At 53.3% G+C, this 20,901-nt stretch overlaps 10 protein-coding genes across 10 annotated transcripts; 3 read left to right on the forward strand and 7 right to left on the reverse strand.

The window, feature by feature from the left end:
- Positions 1 to 291: 291 nt before the first annotated feature.
- N7498_002335 (DEAD/DEAH box helicase) lies at positions 292 to 2,431 on the reverse strand (the record flags this gene model as incomplete). Its single annotated transcript, XM_058449397.1, has 2 exons — positions 292 to 2,179; positions 2,241 to 2,431. The coding sequence occupies 2 exons, from the start codon at positions 2,429 to 2,431 to the stop codon at positions 292 to 294; spliced, it is 2,079 nt and encodes a 692-aa protein (XP_058311741.1).
- Positions 2,432 to 3,221: 790 nt separating this feature from the next.
- On the reverse strand, positions 3,222 to 4,371 carry N7498_002336 (peptidylprolyl isomerase; the record flags this gene model as incomplete). Its single annotated transcript, XM_058449398.1, has 7 exons — positions 3,222 to 3,394; positions 3,480 to 3,707; positions 3,761 to 3,841; positions 3,895 to 3,998; positions 4,054 to 4,070; positions 4,135 to 4,212; positions 4,264 to 4,371. 7 exons carry the CDS (start codon positions 4,369 to 4,371, stop codon positions 3,222 to 3,224), a joined length of 789 nt encoding a protein of 262 aa, XP_058311742.1.
- A 307-nt stretch (positions 4,372 to 4,678) lies between these two features.
- Positions 4,679 to 5,365, forward strand: N7498_002337 (mitochondrial 37S ribosomal protein uS13m; the record flags this gene model as incomplete). The annotated part of the gene is made up of 4 exons (XM_058449399.1): positions 4,679 to 4,681; positions 4,739 to 4,783; positions 4,872 to 5,138; positions 5,297 to 5,365. The coding sequence occupies 4 exons, from the start codon at positions 4,679 to 4,681 to the stop codon at positions 5,339 to 5,341; spliced, it is 360 nt and encodes a 119-aa protein (XP_058311743.1). The 3' UTR covers positions 5,342 to 5,365.
- Positions 5,366 to 5,714: 349 nt separating this feature from the next.
- On the reverse strand, positions 5,715 to 7,248 carry N7498_002338 (WD repeat WDR12/YTM1 family ribosome biogenesis protein; the record flags this gene model as incomplete). The annotated part of the gene is made up of 2 exons (XM_058449400.1): positions 5,715 to 7,054; positions 7,125 to 7,248. 2 exons carry the CDS (start codon positions 7,246 to 7,248, stop codon positions 5,715 to 5,717), a joined length of 1,464 nt encoding a protein of 487 aa, XP_058311744.1.
- A 229-nt stretch (positions 7,249 to 7,477) lies between these two features.
- Positions 7,478 to 10,053, reverse strand: N7498_002339 (uncharacterized protein; the record flags this gene model as incomplete). Its single annotated transcript, XM_058449401.1, has 3 exons — positions 7,478 to 8,294; positions 8,347 to 9,839; positions 9,901 to 10,053. The coding sequence occupies 3 exons, from the start codon at positions 10,051 to 10,053 to the stop codon at positions 7,478 to 7,480; spliced, it is 2,463 nt and encodes an 820-aa protein (XP_058311745.1).
- Positions 10,054 to 10,788: 735 nt separating this feature from the next.
- On the forward strand, positions 10,789 to 14,075 carry N7498_002340 (putative zinc metalloprotease; the record flags this gene model as incomplete). Its single annotated transcript, XM_058449402.1, has 3 exons — positions 10,789 to 11,683; positions 11,760 to 13,831; positions 13,887 to 14,075. The coding sequence occupies 3 exons, from the start codon at positions 10,789 to 10,791 to the stop codon at positions 14,073 to 14,075; spliced, it is 3,156 nt and encodes a 1,051-aa protein (XP_058311746.1).
- A 277-nt stretch (positions 14,076 to 14,352) lies between these two features.
- Positions 14,353 to 14,845, reverse strand: N7498_002341 (mitochondrial 54S ribosomal protein bL34m; the record flags this gene model as incomplete). Its single annotated transcript, XM_058449403.1, has 2 exons — positions 14,353 to 14,704; positions 14,772 to 14,845. The coding sequence occupies 2 exons, from the start codon at positions 14,843 to 14,845 to the stop codon at positions 14,353 to 14,355; spliced, it is 426 nt and encodes a 141-aa protein (XP_058311747.1).
- Positions 14,846 to 15,339: 494 nt separating this feature from the next.
- N7498_002342 (uncharacterized protein) lies at positions 15,340 to 15,864 on the forward strand (the record flags this gene model as incomplete). Its single annotated transcript, XM_058449404.1, has 1 exon — positions 15,340 to 15,864. One exon carries the CDS (start codon positions 15,340 to 15,342, stop codon positions 15,862 to 15,864), a length of 525 nt encoding a protein of 174 aa, XP_058311748.1.
- Positions 15,865 to 16,174: 310 nt separating this feature from the next.
- Positions 16,175 to 17,848, reverse strand: N7498_002343 (zinc metalloprotease). The gene is made up of 5 exons (XM_058449405.1): positions 17,822 to 17,848; positions 17,549 to 17,731; positions 16,737 to 17,483; positions 16,489 to 16,681; positions 16,175 to 16,433 (listed from the first exon to the last, which is right to left on the reverse strand). Exons 1-5 carry the CDS (start codon positions 17,834 to 17,836, stop codon positions 16,201 to 16,203), a joined length of 1,371 nt encoding a protein of 456 aa, XP_058311749.1. The 5' UTR covers positions 17,837 to 17,848; the 3' UTR covers positions 16,175 to 16,200.
- Positions 17,849 to 18,725: 877 nt separating this feature from the next.
- N7498_002344 (translation initiation factor eIF2 subunit gamma) lies at positions 18,726 to 20,694 on the reverse strand (the record flags this gene model as incomplete). Its single annotated transcript, XM_058449406.1, has 7 exons — positions 18,726 to 18,756; positions 18,815 to 19,151; positions 19,291 to 19,671; positions 19,725 to 19,962; positions 20,011 to 20,042; positions 20,113 to 20,349; positions 20,412 to 20,694. The coding sequence occupies 7 exons, from the start codon at positions 20,692 to 20,694 to the stop codon at positions 18,726 to 18,728; spliced, it is 1,539 nt and encodes a 512-aa protein (XP_058311750.1).
- Between the last annotated feature and the right edge of the window lie 207 nt (positions 20,695 to 20,901).

Below are 20,901 nucleotides of genomic sequence, written 5' to 3' on the forward strand. Positions count from 1 at the left end.
AGAGCTGTTGAAAACGTGCGAAATGCAAAGCAAGTAAGACAGATACAGGAAAAGGAAGATAAAAAAAATCAGAACGAGCACGGAGATAACAGGGAAAATAACGAGAAACGGCGCATGAATCTAAAAAATAGGAAAGTCGTGGTAGTCGTGACAAAGCCGTCCCTGAGAAACAGCGAGGAGGAAAGAACTCAGGGGCGCGTTCTGATCGTATCCGTCAAACGAGAGACAATAAGGAAAAAAGAAATGGGAGCCAATCAGACCTGACGGCCTCGTCATCAGACCACGACTGATTTACCACCAGGAAGAGGGGCCGGTAGGGCCGGAGGGGTTGCCGTAGCTGCCGCCGCCGCCGCCGCCGCCGCCGTAACCACCACCGTAACCACCGCTGGCACCACCGCTGTAGGAGGGGGCACCACCCATGCTGCCACTGCCACCGTAGGAGGGAGCAGCGCCGTAGGCGCTACCGCTGCCGAAGGTAGAAGCGGCACCACCCATGCCACCACCGAAGCGACGAACATCACGGGTAGCGTTGGAACCACCACGGCCACGACCGCCACGGCCACCACGGCCGCCACCACCACCGTAGCCGCTGCCCTCACGGGCAATACTCTCCAGGAAAGCGGGAACCTCCTGGTGAGCCTCCTTCAGGAGGTCGAGCAGGTCACGAACAACACCACGGTTGCCGCGGTTGAAGAAAGCAGTGGCGATACCAGTGTTACCGGCACGACCGGTACGACCGATACGGTGGACATAGTCATCAATGTCGGTGGGCAGATCGTAGTTGATAACGTGAGTGACGTTGGGGATATCCAGACCACGGGCAGCAACGGCGGTAGCGACCAGGATGGGGCAGCGGCCGTTACGGAACAGCTCCAGAGCACGCTCACGCTCACGCTGGGTGCGGTCGCCGTGAATGGCGGTGGCAGGGAAGCGCTGGTTGATGAGGAAGTCAGACAGCGAGTCGGCCATGCGCTTGGTCTCGACGAAGATCAGAGTGAGACCGGTGGTTCCGTGGGTGTGGAGAATATCCAGCAGGACGGAGCGCTTGTCCATGTCTTCGACGTACTCGACCTTCTGAGTAATGTTCTCCGAGGTAGAACCGACACGGCCAACCGAAAGGAAAATGTAGTCCTTCAGGAAGTCACGGGCCAGCATCTGGATATCACGGGGGAAAGTGGCCGAGAACATGAGAGTCTGGCGCTGGTCAACGGCAGGCATGTCCTCACCCTCGACAATGCGGCGAATCTGGGGCTCGAAACCCATGTCCAGCATGCGATCAGCCTCATCGAGAACGAGGTACTTGATGTTCTGGAGCGAGATACGGCCACGCTCAATCAGGTCGACGAGACGACCGGGGGTAGCAACGAGCAGATCGCAGCCACGCTCGATTTGGCGCAGCTGAGAGCCAATGTCGGCACCACCGTACACGACACAAGGGCGGACCCACGAGCGGTAGGCGAACTTGCGGGCCTCGTCGAAGATCTGAGAGACCAACTCACGAGTGGGAGCCAGAATGAGAGAGGTGGGGTAGGCCTTCCGCTGGCGGCCGTAGCTAAACTGGCCACCGCCCTGGGCAGGAGCAGCGGAGGGGCCATTCTGGAAAGCCTGGGAGAGGATGGGGAAGAGGAAACCACCGGTTTTACCGGAACCGGTCTGAGCGCACGCCATCAGATCGCGGCCGCCCATGACAATAGGGATAGAATACTTCTGGACGGGAGTAGGGGTGACATAGCTGGCGAGACCGATGTTGGTGATAAGGTGGTCATCCAGAGGGGGGTTGGTGAAAGAAGTGACGGGGTCGGGGACATCCTGGCCGGATGCCTCAACGGGGATGTCGTCGTAGTTGGAGAAGTTGATACCGGTGTGCTGCTTGTTCGGGTCGTTGGGGATACCGAAGAGCTCACGCTCAACGCGAGCGTTGACGGGGCCGGGGATGTGCTTGCCGTCGCGCCACTGGCCATCACCAGAGCCACGGGCTTGAGAGCCACCACCAGCACCAGCACCAGCACCAGCACTAGCACCGCCGCTGTAACCTGTGTGACCGGGATATCCGTAAGCATATGGGTCGAATGGCCGGATTTCTCCTTGGGGGATCCAGCTGGGATTACCATTGGCAGGGCCGCGAGGGCTGAAGTCGGGGGCGCTAGCGTTCGCCCAGTTGCCACCGCGAGGACCGCCTCTAGAGAAACAATTTTGGGTTAGTTTAAGACCTCACAAACACAGGGTATTGGACACTGTACCGAGGACCACCGTAGCTAGGGCCAGGAGGAGGGGCAGCGCCGTCCATGTTGCTGGCGCCCATGCTGCGCTGGGAGTTGCGGAGGTGAGGAGGGATGTAGGCGGCACGACCCTGACCCTGAGGGGGGTTCCCCTGGGGCGCGTGCTGGGAGTCGTTGATGGACAGGTTGCCCATTTGGAGACCGTCGGCCATGTTTGCGGTTGTTGCGAAAGTCTACAGGGGGGCAAGATGCTTCGCGTCAGTGACTGGCCGGGGTGACAAAATTTGAGATTTTTGGTGACGAAGGGAAACAGATATGCAAACAGTTTTCTTGGCTTCACCGAGGAGAGATTCGTCGATTCGAAGACACAAGCAACTTTTCAAGCAAAAGAGTCTCTTGCGAAGAGGAAGAAATACCTTTTATGAAACGAGAGAGAGCGAAGAAGACGGAGAAGTTCTCACTTTTTTTTTTTTTTTCCACTCGTACAGCGTCAAGTGGCAAAAGGACAAGAGAATGGTAGGCAGGAGAGAAGGACAAAAATGCAAGTCTCCCCAAATCTAAGAACTCTATGAGCACCGAGAAAAAAAAGAGAAGGAGGGATGAGTTGGAAAAAGGGATGTGAAAGGAAGAAGACGTCGGCAGGTTTTCTGTGGGAGGCGAATCGTGCCCAGGTGTACTTGGTTGACCTTGCACCGCAAGCCCGTACCACTGCGGTATATTTTCCTTACAAGGGACTCGGTACTGTGGTACACCGCGATATGGTTCCGGTATAGGACTAGTGCCATGTACTGACCCAGTAAGAACACCGTATTGATACACAGGTCAGATTTTTTTCTGACTCGCCAGTTGCTGAGTCTATCTGACTAAGGCAGATCAATGAGCGGTGACTGGCCGTTACATCGTATACTGTCAAGTTTACGGTCCTTCGTACTCGATACTTCTACATGGGCACACGGGCTATATAGTATAGACGTATGTCTGTTGTTCCATCTACGTACTTCTCTAAGCGTCAAACTCCTTCTCATTCCGCTGCTGGCCGTTGCGGCGGACAAGGTAGACGCCCACCACGGCAACGATCACCAGCAGGTACCACACCGGTCGCATCGAGTAGAAGGGCATATTGGACTCCTCCGTGGGAACTTCTGTGCTGACTTGCGGTTCGTCGTCATCGTATTCTTGGAGATGCATCGTCAGCCACCGTCAACCAGTAGCGGAGGCGCAGCACGAGGCCGTCGCTGATCTACAGTTCGTCGCGGCTACCTTTGTCCTCGGAGTCCTCCTCCATCTCCAGCTCGCCACTCTTCACGATCTTGACGGTGTCCTTGGGCTTGTCGCCGGGGCCCTTGGCGACGTTCTGGATCTTGTCGACAATGTCGTAGCCCTCGAGGACCTCGCCGAACACGACGTGCCTGCCATCCAGCCACGAGGTGATGGCGGTGGTGATGAAGAACTGGGAGCCGTTGGTGTCCTTGCCGGCGTTGGCCATGCCTGGGTATTCGTTAGCTTCGCCTCATAACAACCAGCACCGGGGTCTTTCGTACTCAGAAGACCCTTGCGGGTGTGGCGGATCTTGAAGTTCTCATCAGCGAACTTGTTGCCGTAGATGGACTTGCCACCGGTGCCTAAACATCCGATTAATGTCACCCAGTATATTTCCCAGGGGACCAGTACGAACCATCGCCCTTGGTGAAGTCACCTCCCTGGATCATAAAGTCCTTGATAACACGGTGGAAGGTCGAGTCCTGGTAGCCAAAGCCCTTCTCGCCGGTAGCCAGAGCACTGGAGGTGCATTAGAATTGACCATAAAGGGGAATTGTGTTCGATGTCATCGTACCGGAAGTTCTCCGCAGTCTAGAAGATTAAAAGTCAGTCATCATCCTCAATTGAACACGAACCCGAGGGAATCTAAACTTACCTCGGGGACAGTCTTGCCGTACAGACCCATCACAATGCGACCGAGAGACTCGTCGCCATGCTGGATGTCGAAGTATACCTAGGGACCACCTATCAGCTTTGCTAGGACACTAGCAATGAGCCCAATTACCTTGCTAGTGATCTTGGGACCACGAGGCTTGGCCTCCTCAGCCTGGACCAAGGCGAAACCGACGGCGAGGACCAGGAAGAGGGAGAGGAAAAGGTTGCGGAAATACATGGTTGCTAATTGCCACTCGAGATTGCAATGGAGAGAGGAAAAGTAGGGAGGAGAGAGGGGAGGCCAGCTTGCGCAATGGCGTGCGGAGAGTACACTCCTGTTGGTAATATTTTCAATACAGAGACGGCCTCTGAAGCGGTGGCAAGGGTTTATTACAATAAATACAGTAACTTGTTTTGCAACTTTGGTACATTATCTGAAAATAATCACCCGGAGAAACATTGTTGCCGGACGATTTCTCTCGCGCTTCCCGGCCTGCGACTCGATCAGATCCCGAATCAATTAACAGGCAGCCAGGCAAGCCAAAATGGTACTGTACTCTCCTGCAGCTTTTATAAATTCATCTCAACTAACACAACCCCTGCAGGTCTTCATCCTCGGCGTCAATTTCCCTGAGCGGAACCTGCTCAAGGTCAGCACACCCTCATCTACACCACACCTCCGACCCCAACACTCCAGAACGCCCAATTGACCAGCCACTAATACAAATGCACATACAGAAATCCCTCGAGACCTTCTTCGGAGTCGGCAACAACACCTCATCCCGCCTCCTGGCCCGTTTCAACATCCACCCGACTTGCCGCGTCGGCGAGCTGGCCAACAAGCAGGTCCTCGACCTGACGGCTGTGCTGTCCGACATGAAGATCGAGAACGACCTGCGCCGAGAGGTTTTGAATGATATCAAGCGCTTGAAGGAGACTGGTACCTACCGTGGTCGCCGTCATGCGCTCGGCTTGCCGGTGCGCGGTCAACGCACACGGACTCAGGTTGGTTCTCTCTTTCGCTTTTTACGCCATGTTATTGGGCGCCTGGGACTATGATTTACCACGCGGTATTGGAAGTGTCAAGTCTCGGCGTTTCAAGGGCATGGGATGAGAGATGCAGGCAATTTTGTCTTATGACATGGCTAACCACTTTGTAATAGATCAAAACCCCTGTCCGGTTGAACCGGATGGAGCGTCGTCTCTGATTCTGGCGGCAGTGTCATCTTTTTTGAAATGGGTTTTTTGGAACAATCTCACGTCTTGTGAGGGGCATGGGAATGGCGTTCTGTTGATTGCTGGCACTCGATATCTTTAGCCAGCTTTGATGTCAATGTACCTACCTAGGTAGAAACATCTGTATTATATCTCCAATGAAATGGAAGCAATAAACTACACCTTGGAATACCTGGGCACTGTTCACCTGGGCAGTCTAGAAAAGAAATTGGTAGATCGAAAGTAGAGTACATTTACACTTTGACATATATCCACATGGGTCTAAGAGAAAGCTGAAATCGAGAACAGACGAGCAGAAACTTTTAACCAAAACCGAATCTCAAACGCCTAGCCAATATGTGCAATCTACTGCTTCGAGGACAGAACACCCTCGCCACGGTTGATCTGGATGCGCTTGTCTTCGCCGGCACTCACGATGCCAACCGCCTTGTCCCAGCACACACTGAACACCTTTACGCCCTCACCCCCGACACGCTTGCTGTCCGCCTTGCCTTCCTCCTCGAGGCTCTTGCGGCCGATCGAGTACACGCTCTCGCCGACAACACCGTCCTTGTCGGTCTTGGTGGAACGGATATCCCAGATTCGGCATGTGCCGTCGTGGCTACCACTGATAAGGCCGTAGGTGCTGTGCGGGTCCCGAGCCAAGCTCACGACAGCGTTTGTATGTCCACGGAGTGTCAAGGCCGCAACAGTTGTGGCAGATGCTCGCGGGTCGATCAGGGTGATGTGTCGGGCAGAGGTACCTGCTGCCAAGAGGTGGTGGTCGGGAAGGTGCTCAAGAGAGAGAAGGGAGTGGGAAGTGGTGCGGGTGTCAACAAGAGAACCGGTCACGAGGTCCCAGGTGCGTAGCGAGTGATCCCACGAGACCGAGTATCCGACAGTGGAATCTCTTGCGTCAAAGATGGCGCCGGAGACGGGAGCGCTGTGGCCCGAGAGAAGTGACAGAGGACCGCGCTGTGCGGTGCTGACGGAAGTGTTCAGCTTGCGTCGCTTCGAAGTTCGGCCAATGCTAGATGGGAGCAGGTTCTCCGGGGCTGCGGGGGCATCTGCCTTCTTCGTGGACCAGAAACCGACGGTGTGGTCGGCCGAGCCCGTGAGCAGACGGTTGGACGGCGCATGCACAGCCAACGATTCAATGGCGGATTTGTGTCCGTAAAGCTCCAGTTGAGGAGTAATCTTGCCAGAAAACTCATCATCTTCAGTGTACTTCCACAAACGAACAGTGCGGTCTAGGCCAGTGGACGCAATCTGGTTGGGAGACACGAACTTGGCGGCCTTGATAGACGCAGTGTGTCCACCCTCCGCGGGAGCAGGCGAGGTCGCAATGATCTCCGACGACATGTTCCATATCCGCAGCAGACCATCGTAGCTTCCAGACAAAATCCTCTCTTGACCCTTGGAGAAGGTGGCGCCGGAGGCCCAAGAGGCGGCGGGCGAAGTTTCAGAGAGCACGTCCGTGGCGCTGACCCAGTCATCATGCTGGAAAGATGCAATGTGAAGCGGCGGAATGAGAGCTCGGACATATTCAATCTCGAGTGTAGTTTCGGCAGAGATACCATTGGCGGTCAGGTATTCATCAATAGAGGTGCGCAAAAATGTTCCGTTGATCAAAAACTCGAACGGGATCGGCTTCTCGCTGCTCAGAAGGTTGTTCACCAGGGTTGACAGAGCATATCGACGCAGACCTAACAGATTTACCCAATTAGCATGATGAAGCCTCTGGGAAATTCCAGCTGAGCTGTAAAAAGTTCTTACCGGTGGGAACAAGGATGGGACCGGTGCTCTCAGGCAGAGCAATATCCTCCTGCTGGCTCGTGAGCTGCACACGAACCTGCCTCTGTGCAGCCTCAGCGGCAGACGAGACCTGTTCTTCACTCATTATGGGTGAAAATGGGGCAAAGTGGCCGTTTCTGAACTTTCCTCTGGTGGCTGTCGCAAAATGAACGAGATTGCGCGGGTGAGGAAAAAATACGGTGACCGGTGCGGCACACTACCGCAAAGCGCGGAGATGGCCCCGCGGTATGTTCGTTGTCTACATGGTACTACTTGCGATAACTGAGGTGTGCTTATGTATAGTATTTATATTGCATATGATTATTATACATGGATTATCCCCGAGGAGCCCGTCGAATCTCGGAAATGGCACGGCGACGATGGTCGGACTCCGCGAACAGTGCTTCGATGAGATCGACGACCTCGTCAACAGAGAACTCTAGACCTAATTCGCCCTCCAGCCACAGGAACTTGATATCGGCTAGGGAGCTCTCCAAGATGTTGACCAGGTATTGGAATCGAAGCCAGTTCGGTACGTACACGGCAGTAACTGGTAGAGCTTCGGCGTCGTCGGTAGTGTCGGGCATGAAGAGATCCTCCAACTTGGACACCTGGTTGCAGAACGACACCAGTTGCTTGGACTGATCTTCAGAAATGTCGCCCAGATCCTCGACATCGATAATGATCTTACTGACCACCGTAGACAGCAGAGATCCAATGGACTGTAGCAGTGCGGAATGCGACAGAATGGGCTGCCACTCTTTGTAGACATCGCGAATTCGGTCAACAGTCGCACTGACAGCGTTCTCACACTCAGATTTGTACGGCTGATCTGAGCATTGGCTAAACCCTTGCGCACCATCGAGAAGGTCTGTCACAATGGTGCTCTGCGTTTGCATATCTTTGCTGTAAGCAAATTTGCCGAACTTCTCAAGAGCTTCCACGTCGGAACCCAGCCTGGAAAGGCCGTGCTCTTCCATCAGCTCCCGAATTAAACCGGCAAGATAGAGGCTGTCGTTGTAAAGATACATCTGCCCCGAGTTGAGCTTCAGTGAATAGAAGGTGGACGAGGTTGCCTTGAACATCGCCAGGATCAGCGTTGGCAATGCCAGCAGACCAGTGCCGGATGAAGAAACGCGAGAATTGAAGTGTCTATATGCCTGTTAGTTTGTAGCCTTCGGCATTTCTCGAGTCCAACACTTACGGTGGCCGGGAAATGTCCTCGGAATCTGCGATCTGCTGCTGAATTATCTTGAGGACAGAATCCGGGATATCGGTAACCGTATAGACCTCCCTCAAAGTGACCTCTCTAGGGCTTGCTCCATTCGCAGGCTTCGATTCTGCGGCGCGCTGTGATGGTTGGGGGTTTACACCCTTCCCATCCTCGTCGTCATCTCCCCAACCCCAGGCGTCATCTGCATCCTCTTCGGTTGGGGCTGGGGCATCTGGCTTGGTCTCCTCCTGACCGTCTTCGTCCAATCCCCATGCATCAAGATGATCATCTTCTTCGGGTTGACCGGCTTTCGTTTGCTCAGCAGGTGATTCTTGCTTCTCGTCATCCCAGCCCGCATCCCAATCGTCGTTCGTGGCATTCTCAAGCAAGGCCCCATCAGCTTGAGAGACCTTCTCAATCTCCACCCGCTCAACTTGCTTTGTAGTTCCTTTGCTGGCCGCAAGGACCTTGCGTACACTGTCAAGTGAGTCAACCCGGCGACGAGTTAGCCACAGTCGAGGGGCTTGGTTAACCCAAGAAACGAGCTCTTCTTGCCCGCTCCACCCCCAAGACTCAAGGGTCTTTGTGAACTGCAAAACCTGGTCCAGGGTAGTCTCGAATTCATCCAGGCCAATGAGATCTGTCGGGATCGCAGATGACAGCCAGCCGACTATCATTTTTGAAGAGACAGCTGAAATAAACGATTGAGACAAAGCAGCTGACATAGAAATGGGAAGGTTCTGTCGCAGGTAGTTCAGAAGTTCCGTCATGCGATTAAGGGTTTCCGTGACAGTTGCCTTTGAAGGCTCGGACTCGACGCGGATACCAGCCTCGGTGACAGCAACAGCATGGCTCGTGCCGTCTTTGCGAGGCAACAAGATTGGATCAATAACTGCCAAGGTGATGTCCTTTTGGAACTGATCACTGGCGGACGTAAAAATATCCAGCCGTGACAGCGCACCAATTGTATTCTCTAGAGAGTCTGCACCCTCCTGCTTGGTGACCTGGAACTCGCCTTTTTGCCGGTCAACCTTCAACTGCTCACTCCAGCGCAGACGTAATGCCTCTTCAATCTCCTGCCTCAATCGCGACACTTCAAGGGACAGTATGCTCATCACATTCGTGTTCGTAAAGAACGAGTCTCCTCCGATGGCTGCATTTGTGGCCTCCAATTGGTCAATCGCGGTGGTTATCTGGCCATTCACAAGGGCAGCGCGCCCGCTCTCCAGCTGTTGACACAGTCGTTGGACTTCCTCCAGGGTTTCTGCGACAGCCTGATTGAAGGCTATTTCCGTCTCGATCAATCCCACTTTCGCACTGGCATCCTCAACCTTGGCTTGTAGAGGTTTGGTGTGCTCATGTTGGGCAACAATCTCCCGTGCGGTCACTCGCGAGCGTTCAATATCGGCGTGGAGTTGTTTGGCCTGGATGATCCAGTCGTCGGCGTCGAAGGTGTTCTCGCTGCTGAGGGAGCTGATCTCATTCTATTGACAGATACACGAGTTAGCAAAGGCAAGAGAAAGGCTGCCACTGGTGTCAACGTACCTCAACTTGCTCGCGGGCCATGGAGATGAGCTCCAATTCCTTCGCGAGAGCCGTCACGGGGAACTCGGCGGAGACAACATTCTCCTCCGGGTAGCTACCCTCGGTGACGAAGTTGAGCACCGGCTGGCACACGGATTCAGATGTCTGCAGCATGCTGGGAATGTAGAGCGCTACCGTCGTAAAGAAGTTGGGAGAGTTCGGAGATGAAGCGGCAAGCTGTCAACAACCCGTGACTTAGGCGTCACCGCCCCACGTGTATGAATACGATTCGAAATTGAAGCTCAAAAAAGAGGTGAAGTTGCAATAGGGCTCGATATAATTTCGCAGTCTGAAAATCTATATAAACACACTTACATACACAAGCAAGAGAAGCTAGAAAACACCGTTCGCTTTGTAAGGAACGGGACCCAACTTTGAGAACCCTGGAACGTCTGGGAAACTCCGCCTGGGCCCAGCACACTCAGGTTCTCCAAACTCCCAAATCCACCGTGTCTCGCTTTTGCCTGCGCGGTCTGAGTCTGGTGAGAACTACTCACTCCTTGTAAGTGAGTCTCTTCCTATCGTGCTTTGCTATGAAATCAATACCGTCCCTCAATCTCTGTCTGCCCTGCCGTCACACACTCGACCCGTATCGATGAATCTCTGCAGGGTACATCGGTCGGTGATCGCCTTTGTGTGTGCTTTGGTTCCAATTTTACTATTCATATCATGGACACGGTGCATATGGCCCCTCGAGAGCCCCGCGTCAAAATAATGTCTTTGGTGGAAGACAATTTGATGCCCCTAACCCATCCGAAAAGTGTATATATTGGAAGAAAATAGCTAACAGACACCAGCTTCACAAGTTTTCGGCGAGATATCTTCTCTGGAAGATCTCCACTGATCAATATGTCACCATCGGTGCGACAGAGTCACTTCAAACTGCTGCAACAGTTCAAGCCTGACTACTCCCCGAGCGAGTTCACTGAGTATGAGTCTCAGCGCACCGGCATGCGGGTGGTCGTCATCGACCAGCCCGGTCCTAAGGTCAATGGCTACTTTGTGCTTGCTACAGAGATCCACGATGATTCAGGAGCTCCCCACACCCTCGAGCATCTCTGTTTCATGGGTTCTCGCAACTACCGCTATAAAGGCTTCCTTGACAAGCTGGCCACCCGAGTGTACTCAAACACCAATGCTTGGACTGCCACAGACCACACAGCGTATACTCTGGACACAGCCGGCTGGGAAGGCTTTGCCCGCATCTTGCCTATTTACCTCGAGCATGTGATTGCTCCCACCCTTACCGACGAAGGCTGCTATACTGAAGTCTTCCACATTGATGGCACTGGAAATGATGCCGGTGTGGTGTATTCTGAGATGCAGGGCGTGCAGAACAACGCCGCTGAGCTGATTGACCTGGCTGCACGACGCCTGACTTACCCCGAGGGCAACGGCTTCCGGTACGAGACTGGAGGTATGATGGAACAACTCCGTGTCTTGACTGCTGAACGAATTCGGGAATTCCATCGTGAGATGTACCAGCCCAAAAATTTGTGCTTGGTCATTACTGGTGAGGTGAACCAGAACAACATGTTGGACATTTTGGACAAGTTTGAAGAAACCATCATGGATGTCATTCCTAGCCCAGACGCACCATTCAAAAGGCCTTGGACCGATTCGAAGCAAGCCCCTGCTTTGCACAATTCAATCATCGAGAGAGTTGAATTTCCCGAAGAGGATGAGTCCTTTGGTGAAATTGAGATCCGCTTCCTAGGTCCAGACTGCACCGACCCCATCCAATGTATGTTAATCCCCCCCCCCCCCTTTTTTTTTTTTTTTTTTTTTTTTTTCTGGATACGGATCCTAACCGTCTATAGCTGGGGCTTTGAATGTGGCCCTCTTGTACTTGGCCGGATCATCTGCGTCTCTGCTGGAGAATGTCATCGTTGAAAAGGAACAGATTGCAAGTGCGGTCTACTATGCTACCGAAGATCACCCAAGCATCGAGATTCGTTTCACCCTGACCAGTGTTGAGACGGAGAATCTCGAGCAGGTGGAGAAGAGATTCTTCGAGATCTTGCAGGACGCTATGAAGAAAGAGTTGGACATGAAGTACCTCAAAGAGTGCATTGACCGCCAGCGCCGTACTTGGAAGTTTTCGACTGAATCTTCTGCCTCATCCTTCGCGGAGTACGTCATTTCGGACTTTTTGTTCGGAAAGCGAGATGGCTCAACCATGCGGGACGTCGCTTCTCTCAAGGAGTACGACGTCCTCGAGAACTGGAAAGAGGATGAGTGGCGTTCATTCATAAAGAAGTGGATCGCTGATGCTCCTCACGTTTCCATCCTGGGCGTCCCATCCCAGAAGCTGTCTGATAAGCTAAAGAATGACGAGGAAGCTCGTGTTGCTGCTCAGAAGGAGCGTCTTGGCGAGAAGGGCTTGAAGGAGCTCGCTGACAAGCTTGAAAAGGCAAAGGCCGAGAACGACAAGGAGATTCCGAAAGAGTTGCTGGCCGCGTTCAAGATTCCCGGCGCAGAATCCATTCACTTCATGGACACTACCACGGCCCTGTCAGGCGCTGCTCTGAAGGCTGGACGCCCCAACCACAAGATCCAAAAGATCATTGATGCCGATGATTCGAGCCTGCCTCTTTTCATTCACTTCGAGCACATTCCCAGCAGTTTCGTGCAGATGTCTGTTCTCATATCTGCTCAGTCTGTTCCCATCCAACTGCGTCCTTTGCTATCCGTGTACACTGAGGCATTCTTCAACATCCCAGTCCAGCGTGACGGCAAGACAATCGACTTCGAGCAAGTGGTTGTGGAGCTTGAGAAGGATACTGTTGGATATTTCATGGAGAATGCTCGGGCTCTTGGAAACTCCGAGATGCTGCGCGTCTCCTTCCAGGTTGAGCGTGAGAAGTACGAGACTGCTATCGCTTGGATTCAGGAGATTACCTGGAATTCCATCTTCGATGTTGAGAGACTCCGGGCTATCACCTCCCGGCTTCTGGCCGATGTTCCTGACTCTAAGCGCAGCGGTGAGGACATGCTTGCCGCCGTGCATGTCATGATTCACTATGCGGAGGAGTCAATCACTCGGGCTCGATCCACCTTGGTCAAGGCACGCTACCTCAAGCGCGTCAAGCGTCTGCTTGCTGAGAAGCCCGAGGAGATCGTCAGCCGCATGGAGGAGATCCGCCAGTCGCTCTTCCAACCCGATAACATTAGAGTCGTCGTGTTTGCCGATCTGGAGAAGCTAACCAACCCTGTCTCGGCTTGGAAGCCTTTCGCTGAGCGTCTGGGCACCAGCGCCGACTTGAAGCCCATTACCAAGCGGCGCAACCTGCTGAGCGATGCTGGCAAGAACCTTGGTGGCAAGTCTTTCATCGTCCCTATGCCTACGGTCGACTCCTCTTTCGCCTACGCTACTGCCCGAGGCCTGGACTCATATGACCACCCCAAGCTGCCCGCAGCGATGGTGGCTATTGCATACATGAATGCAGTTGAAGGTCCCCTCTGGGTCGCAGTCCGCGGCAAGGGCCTGGCATACGGTACCAATTTCGCTTATAACATTGATACCGGCGTTGTCAACTTCGACGTGTACCGGTCTCCCAATGCCCACAAGGCCTTCCAGTCCAGTAAGCAGATCGTTGAGGATCACCTGTCTGGAGCTTCGCCGTTCGACCCTCTCATGCTGGAGGGCGCTATCAGCAGCATTGTGGTCGGCTACGCCAACGAGCAGATGACCGCTGCTATGGCGGCACAGGGTAGCTTCATTCGCCAGGTCGTGCGGAACCTGCCTGCCGATTATAAGGAGAAGATGCTCAAGAAGGTGCGGGATATCAGTGTCGACGAGATCAAGGGTGCTCTCCGCGAGATTCTCCTGCCGCTCTTTGATCCCAAGACGGCTAACCTTGTTGTCACCTGTGGCACTGTTCTGGAAGAGGTAAGTTCACCAATCTGATATATGTGGAGAAAGCAGGTTCTAATATTGTAAGCAGCCTCTTAAGCAAGGCTTCGAGTCCTACGGCTTCACCCCGAAGGTCCAGGCCCTCAAGGAATTCGAGGATGACTACGGGCTGAAGCTCGACGGAGACGAGGAAGAGGATGATGATGACGAAGACGAGGAAGACGAGGAAGACGAAAGCGGCTCCGAGGGGGAGGAAAGCGACGAGGAAATGGACGAGTAACGTGCTACACGGCGTAGACACAGCAGAACTAGGTAGATCACATACAATGGCTACGGAGTTTTGTCGGTATCTCTGCATCTGCATCCTAAAAACTGCTGAAATTGCGTATAATCTCACAAATCCTCAACGAGGATAGATAATATGGTACAAGGCCGGACAAGCCTGAATGTCCCGTCTCGAAGTCAACCTCGAGAACGCTTGCTCTAGATTCCCCTAATGCATCCATGCTCCATCAACTTCCTCTTCTATCAATCAAAACCCCCACCAGATAATCGCTTTACCAGCTCATCGCCTTCCGTCCCTTCAACCGCCGGCGCGTAAGAGTCAGCCGTCCTTTCCTGGCATTGTTCCGGGACAGGAATCCATGACGGCGCTTCTGGACTCGTCGCGACGGCCGGAAAGTGACACGGCGCACGCCCAGCGAGGCAGTTGCCGAGAAAGAGCGGGTCTGGAAAGGCTTCTGTGCGAGCAGTGAAGACACAGACGAGGTAATGGGTGTCGATGTGGTCAACCGAGAGGAGAGGGTCTGCGATGGTTGGAAGCGGGTCGGCGTGGAGAGAATCGAGGAGAAGGGGCGGGAGGAAAGAATTGACGGTGTGTTTGCTGTCTGTGGTGTGAATTGAGAGATTCTATGCCATTGCGTGGACTGTTAGTGGTCTATTCGAGCTGGGTTGTTGTTGCGGAGTTCGGACGTACCTGGTCATTGGGGTCCGCATGCTGGATACGGGGGTCCGGAGGGTGGGCAGAGCCCTGCAGCGGAGGCGTGGCATGGTGGATGGCCTGGGTCTGGGGTGAGCTTGTAGACTCGGGGATTGATGGTTGAACTGGTGGGTTGGGACGTCGCTGGCACTTGAGGCGCGGTGTTCGGAAGTCGAAAGAAAATTAAGCGCGGAGCCGCAGGCACGGACCCGCCTTGTGCAACGAGTCAACGCCTACAATCAAGGTTTTTTGAAAGAATACTAGCTATTACGGACTACGGTAAGAATAAACCAGTACCGTAAGTCCTAATTTGGCAGTAATTGAATATAATCGACTGCAGCTGAGCGCTGCGCAGTCAAAGTCCAGTATGTTACCTGATTGGGGTTAGCGCCAGCGAAACTTTTTTTGTCGCGATGCGCCGAGTGCTGCAACTCTTGACGATTTCCGCAAAGACCCCGGTCTCAATCCCCTACGCTGCGAACGCAAAGCAGTGCCCTATACTACACCCTTCACCTCCCAAAACCTACAAATCATAGTTGGCCATCGCACGCCATCCAGCACCAAGATGACCACCCAAGGCCCGTCTTCCCTCCCGCCGACAATCGTGCACAGCACGAAGACAATCAGCCAATCCGCCGCCCACGACTTTCTGGCCGCCTATCTGGACCGTGCCGCCAATGACCCAGCTCTGCAACCAAATGCCAGCATCAGCGAGCACGGCCCGGTCTCGCGGACGACCGCCGCGGCGCCCAACCTCATCCTCCACAACCTGAAGCGCGTGCAAGCCGGTCTTTCCGGTGAAGTCCTGGGTGCAGATCTGACCGTCGCCAAGCAGAACCCCGGCGAGGAGTACCTGGATATCGCTGCCGGAGCAGTCTCGAACGGTAACCAGAACGAAGGCGAGAATGAGGAGCAGGTCCTTGACCTCAACATGGCTGAGGATGGGTTTGAGACGGAGGCCGGGGCGTTTGAGGAGCAGCAATCTCTTGATAAGGAGGAACGCAAGCGCAAGAAGAAGGAGAGACGCCAGGCCGAGAAGAAGGCCAAGGCCAAGAAGGGAAATGATTCGGAGGGAGATGATGATGAGTGAGGTTTTGTCTTTTGGATTTGTTTGAGCCGTGGGCGTTGTTGCATTGGGACGGAGTTTTCTCTTCATGGTATATTTTTGGGCCTCTATCTGCCACTGGATATGCGCCGATTTGGCTCGGATCTTGATCACCGCATCCATTCTCCTGTTTGGGAAAAAAGTTGTTTTTCATCATAGACGGATTGACTCTATTCAATCGATACATAACGGAAAGTCTGAGCCTATTGCTCTCCTCCGATCTTCATTCTCTATCACCCGTGCTTTTCACCGACATGGAAGTTCGTCATCAATATCAGAAATTAATAAAAGATATCCAAGGCACCATGAATCGATGCAAGTCTACAGCTCGCGATCAGCGGCCTTGACGGGCTTCTCACTGTCCTCGGCCTTGGAGCTGGTGACCTTTCCACCCTTCCAGCCGAGAGCAGCAAGACGCTCGGTAAGGATGGGGTGCGAGTAGTGGTAGCTGGCGTAGATCGGGTCAGCGTCCATGGTGCTCAGGTTCTGGATCTGGAGCTTCAGAAGAGAGGACGCAAGCTCATCAGAGAATCCGAGGCCCTGGGCGAAAGCATCTGCAGAAACAATTATTTTGGCTTCGAAATACTGTAAAGTTGAGATGTGACGTACCGGCCTCAAACTCGAACTTGCGGCTGAGAATGTTCATCAAGAGCTTCACAACGGCGTCCATGGGAGCCAAAGCATCCGAGAACAGAAGGAAACCGACCATGATGGGCTGCTCCTTGATGAAGCCGAAGGACTGGTACAGAGACTTGTTGTTGACGAAGACGGAGAACAGGGCGAAGATGTAGAACATGTGGAACTATAAGGAAGGTTAGCAGGTGTTCAAGGTTGGGCATAGATGTATAGAATCATACCTGAGCTATACCGAAAAGCTTTGTGGTGTGGCTCAAGCTCCAGTGACCAAGCTCGTGGCTCAGCACAGCTACAACCTCTTGCGGCTCGCTCTTTTCGAGCAGGGTATCGTAGATGACAATGTGCTTCTTCCAAGGCAGACCGTAGAAGTAAGCATTGCTGTGAGCACTGCGCTTGCTGCCATCGATGACGTGCAGCTCCGAGAGTGGAAACTCCAGCTTCTTAGCCAGGTTCTCGACACCGGTCTTGATTTCACCAGGCTCCAGAGGAGACAGCTTGTTGAACAGAGGCAGAATAACAATCGGGTAGATGGTAATCGCAAAGATCTGAACGAAGACACCGAACATCCACAGGTAGTAGAAGAACGAGTTGCCAGTCTTCTGAACAATCTTGAGCACAGCGCTGATAATGGGAGTTCCTAGCACAATTCCAAGCATCTGACCCTTGAGCATGTCGGTCACCCAGAGTTTGACCGTCTGTTTGTTGAAACCGAACTTCTCCTCCAGCACGAAAGTCTGGTAGTACGAGATCGGGAGCGAGAGGATAGTGCTAAGAATGTTGAAACCGAAGATGAACACGAGCGTCTGGGTGATTTCACCCTGGAATCGACCGGGAAGATACTGCGCCAGCAGGAGTCCGCTGATGCTCCAAAGCTTGGGGAGTACATCGCCGTAGATGAACGCGAGATTCTGAATTTGACCGTAGAGACCGGAGACGAGACTGAACTTGGCCTTTGCGCGACCATATGCCTGTATTCACAACCTCCCTGTAAGCTTCCTTCTGTCCGCCCTTGGTGTTCTGCGATGCTTCTTACCTGGGACTGATCAAAGACTTTCTGAGTAACCTCACCCTCGAGGACCTTAGGAGCCTTTGTTCGCTGCAGAACCTTGTACTGACGGAGAGAAAGCAGGCCCTCAAGGACGAACTGCCCGAGGGAGAATCCCACGAGCACGTTCTTCCATGGGAAGAGCGGACGGTCGAGAAGACGCGCGAGTTGCTAGAAAAGACACCTGTCAGGACGCGGTTTTCGAGAGAGTATTTCCCAATGGAAGCCACAATAAATGGCCGATGCCTTCATAAGACTTACCTCGAGAATCCACATATTGCAGATGCGCGACAATGTCAAAAGGGAGAGTTGTCAAGAGGCCAAAGAAGCTGCTTTGTGATTCCCGCGCCGCCTTAGTCAGATCTCGCAATCGGGGCCGCCTGCGCATTCGATGAGACACGCAACCTTGGAATACTTTCCGATCTTTTTAAATCCTGTGCTAATTTTAATAATGAGTAGGTTCTTTCTTGGAACTAAGATTATTTATATTTTTCGGATAATCATGCCGATACCATTTCCGACATTTCTTAGGAAACGCAAAGACTGGGTATATTTATCTACGAGTCGAGACGCTACACGCGTCAAACCGGTGGTACCCACGGTATAGTCTACCATACCCTCTGATTAGGGTATTACAGTCTGTTATGCGATCGTCTATCAGGGGCTCACAACATTGTATATACTTTCACTTCTACTGCGCAATTTTACAGTAGTGGAGGGAATCCGGTACGTAGGGCTCCAGAGCTTGATCATGCAGGCGTAGAAAATGGAAACAAGAACCTCTTCAATACAACTCCCTAGAACACAAATATAGAAAGAAGTACACCTCTTCTTCGTCAACGTGACTCGTATCCTAGCTCAGCGTCATCCTCCACCTCATAACCGCTAGCACTCTAGGACTTAAATGTCTCCAGGTATGCTTGAAGCAGGCGATGGAGCAGAGGTGATCGAGTAGAACTTCGATAAACCTCCTCTATCCAGCCGGGGGAATCTGTAAATGTCATGCCTTCACTTTTCCGACTCGTCGTAAGCGTAAAACTTTTCTGCAAATCGCAGTGCGTGAACCCGAGAGCCGGCGGGTTGAAATATGTTGGCGGAATACCTCCCGCTCAACCAGACCTCTCCCCAGACCGACCAACTCGGGACTGGACGTCAAAAAGCAACTTTAGTGCTGAGTAGGCTCCAGAGTGTTACCGCTGTAGTAAAACGTTCGTTAGTCAGGGTCCAAGCCATATCACACGCGGTGAAACTTACGCAACGATGTTGGCCCAACCAATCAGACGCCAGTGCTTCTCAATTCTCCGACTGATGGCAATCTTCTCGCCAACTTCTGTGCAGGCGGGAGAGGTCAAAGACAGCTTGGCGGCATCGGCCTTGACACCCAGGACCTTGGCACCGGTGGCGGTGGAACCAATGTTGACCATCAGAACCTCATTCTTAGCCAGCTTGGAAACCTTAGCCTGCTTGCCGTCGGCAGTCTTGACGCCCAGAAGGCGGCGAAGCAAGAAGTAGTTGACCTCGATCTCGGTGTAGATGGCGGGAAGCTGGCCGCGGTGGCCCAGAACGAAACCGACGAGACGATCAGCACGGCCTGTGAGAATGTTAGCAAGTTCTAGAATATCAAACAAAATGTATGCGTCCTCTCCCCGCCAACGTGGAGTTTATCGTATCTCTCGAGGTTTTCTCATTTGGGGTTGAAGGGGTTGGGAAGCGTTTCATCTGGTACTCACACAAAGTCGGGTCAATACGGGTACCAACACCGATAAGACCACCAGGAACGGCAAACTTGAGCGGGTTGCTCTCGGCGAAGAGGGACTCGACACGGGAGAAAATGGGACGGCACTGGATCTTGCCGTTCTCATCCTTGGTGACCAGACCGGGGCGGATCTCGATCTCATCGTTGACCTTGACGACACCGGTGAGAATGGAACCACCAGCAACACCACCCTTCAGCTCATCAATCTCAGCACCGGGCTTGTTGACATCGAAGGAACGAATGATCATCATGTGCGGCGAGGCGGAGAAGTCACGGATGGGGATAGGGATGTGGGAAACGAGGTGCTCGTTGACGGCATCGATGTTGTACTTGAGTTGGGCGGAGATGGGGATAACTGCCATAATCAGTACAGTTTCGTTTTCAAGATCAAGAACTATTGGTAGTTACCTGGTGAGTTATCGGCGACTGTGCCTCGGATGAATTTGAGAATGGACTGGTAGTGCTGCAGGGCGGCGTCCTCGCGCATAAGGTCGACCTTATTCTGGCAGATAATGATGTGCTGGAGCTTCATGATCTCAATGGCAGCCAAATGCTCGGAGGTCTGAGGCTGAGGGCAGGTTTCGTTTCCTGCGATTAGCAACAACGCAGCGTCCATGACAGCAGCGCCTGAAAGCATGGTACTCATCTAGAATCTGTTAGAACTGGATTTTTCTTTCCAATGTGGAAAACTCACAAGAATATCGTGACCGGGGCAGTCGACGAAAGCTTCAAAGATATCTGTCAGTAATTTACTCGGGAGAAATTCCCACTTGCATTCTTCAACGATATCACTCACAGACGTGGCGAAGAAGTCTATAGCGGCCCTCGCACCCCTCGCGCTCACACGGAGGGTCAACCTCCTTCGAACTGCTGTAACTCTTGAAGCATGTCGGGCGAGGGCAGGCGGGGTTGTCGCACTTGTAGATCTTCGCGTTGGCGTAACCGAGCTTGATAGTAATGTTGCGCTCGAGCTCGTTCTTGAAGCGCACGGTCTGAACCTCCGAAATGGCCTTGACAAGTGTGGACTTTCCGTCTAATTTTTGCGAGGACCAGTTAGCGAATATTCCACCAAAGACCAGGAAGAAAGCGACGCACGAGCGACGTGACCGATTGTGCCGATGTTCTGGGTAGCTTGGCGAGCAATAATCTCGGGCGACAAGGGCGTGAGTTTCGAAAGATCCAGAGTCTCAGGGTTAGGCTGCTCGGGGAGCTCAGGGCGCTTCGGGGCGACAGGGGCCTCAGTATGCTTCATTGCCGACTTGAGGGGCTTCTCGCCCTGGTCGAGGGGCTCCTGGTCGTCGAAGTCCTGGGCATTGTTGGCGTCGAGGACTGGGGATCCGGGCTGCGACTCGTCGGAGAAGTCACCGTTGGTCGCCATGTTGGAAAAATTCAAAGCGAGCCTCGTCCGTCGGATTGGAAAGGTGGAAACAGGGTAGGAGGTGACGGGGGTGGTGGAGGGTGGAGTTGAAGCGTCGGATGAAAATTGCTGGTGGGCGATATGATAATGAAAGAATGGGCGTGGTGGGGGTTTTGTGCAGTGGAGAGCGACCGGGCGGTGTCTGGCTTCTACGCAAAAATGGCTTAC

This window comes from Penicillium cinerascens (genome assembly GCF_028974065.1).
Source record: "Penicillium cinerascens strain IBT 15544 chromosome Unknown contig_1_segment0_segment0, whole genome shotgun sequence".
Classification (NCBI taxonomy): domain Eukaryota; kingdom Fungi; phylum Ascomycota; class Eurotiomycetes; order Eurotiales; family Aspergillaceae; genus Penicillium; species Penicillium cinerascens.

Coding starts and splice junctions, on each gene's coding strand:
- N7498_002343 (XM_058449405.1), bottom strand. Junction 17,484..17,548: donor AAGTCTTTGATCAGTCCCAG/GTAAGAAGCATC, acceptor TTGTGAATACAG/GCATATGGTCGCGCAAAGGC. Junction 16,682..16,736: donor AGCTTTTCGGTATAGCTCAG/GTATGATTCTAT, acceptor CCTTCCTTATAG/TTCCACATGTTCTACATCTT.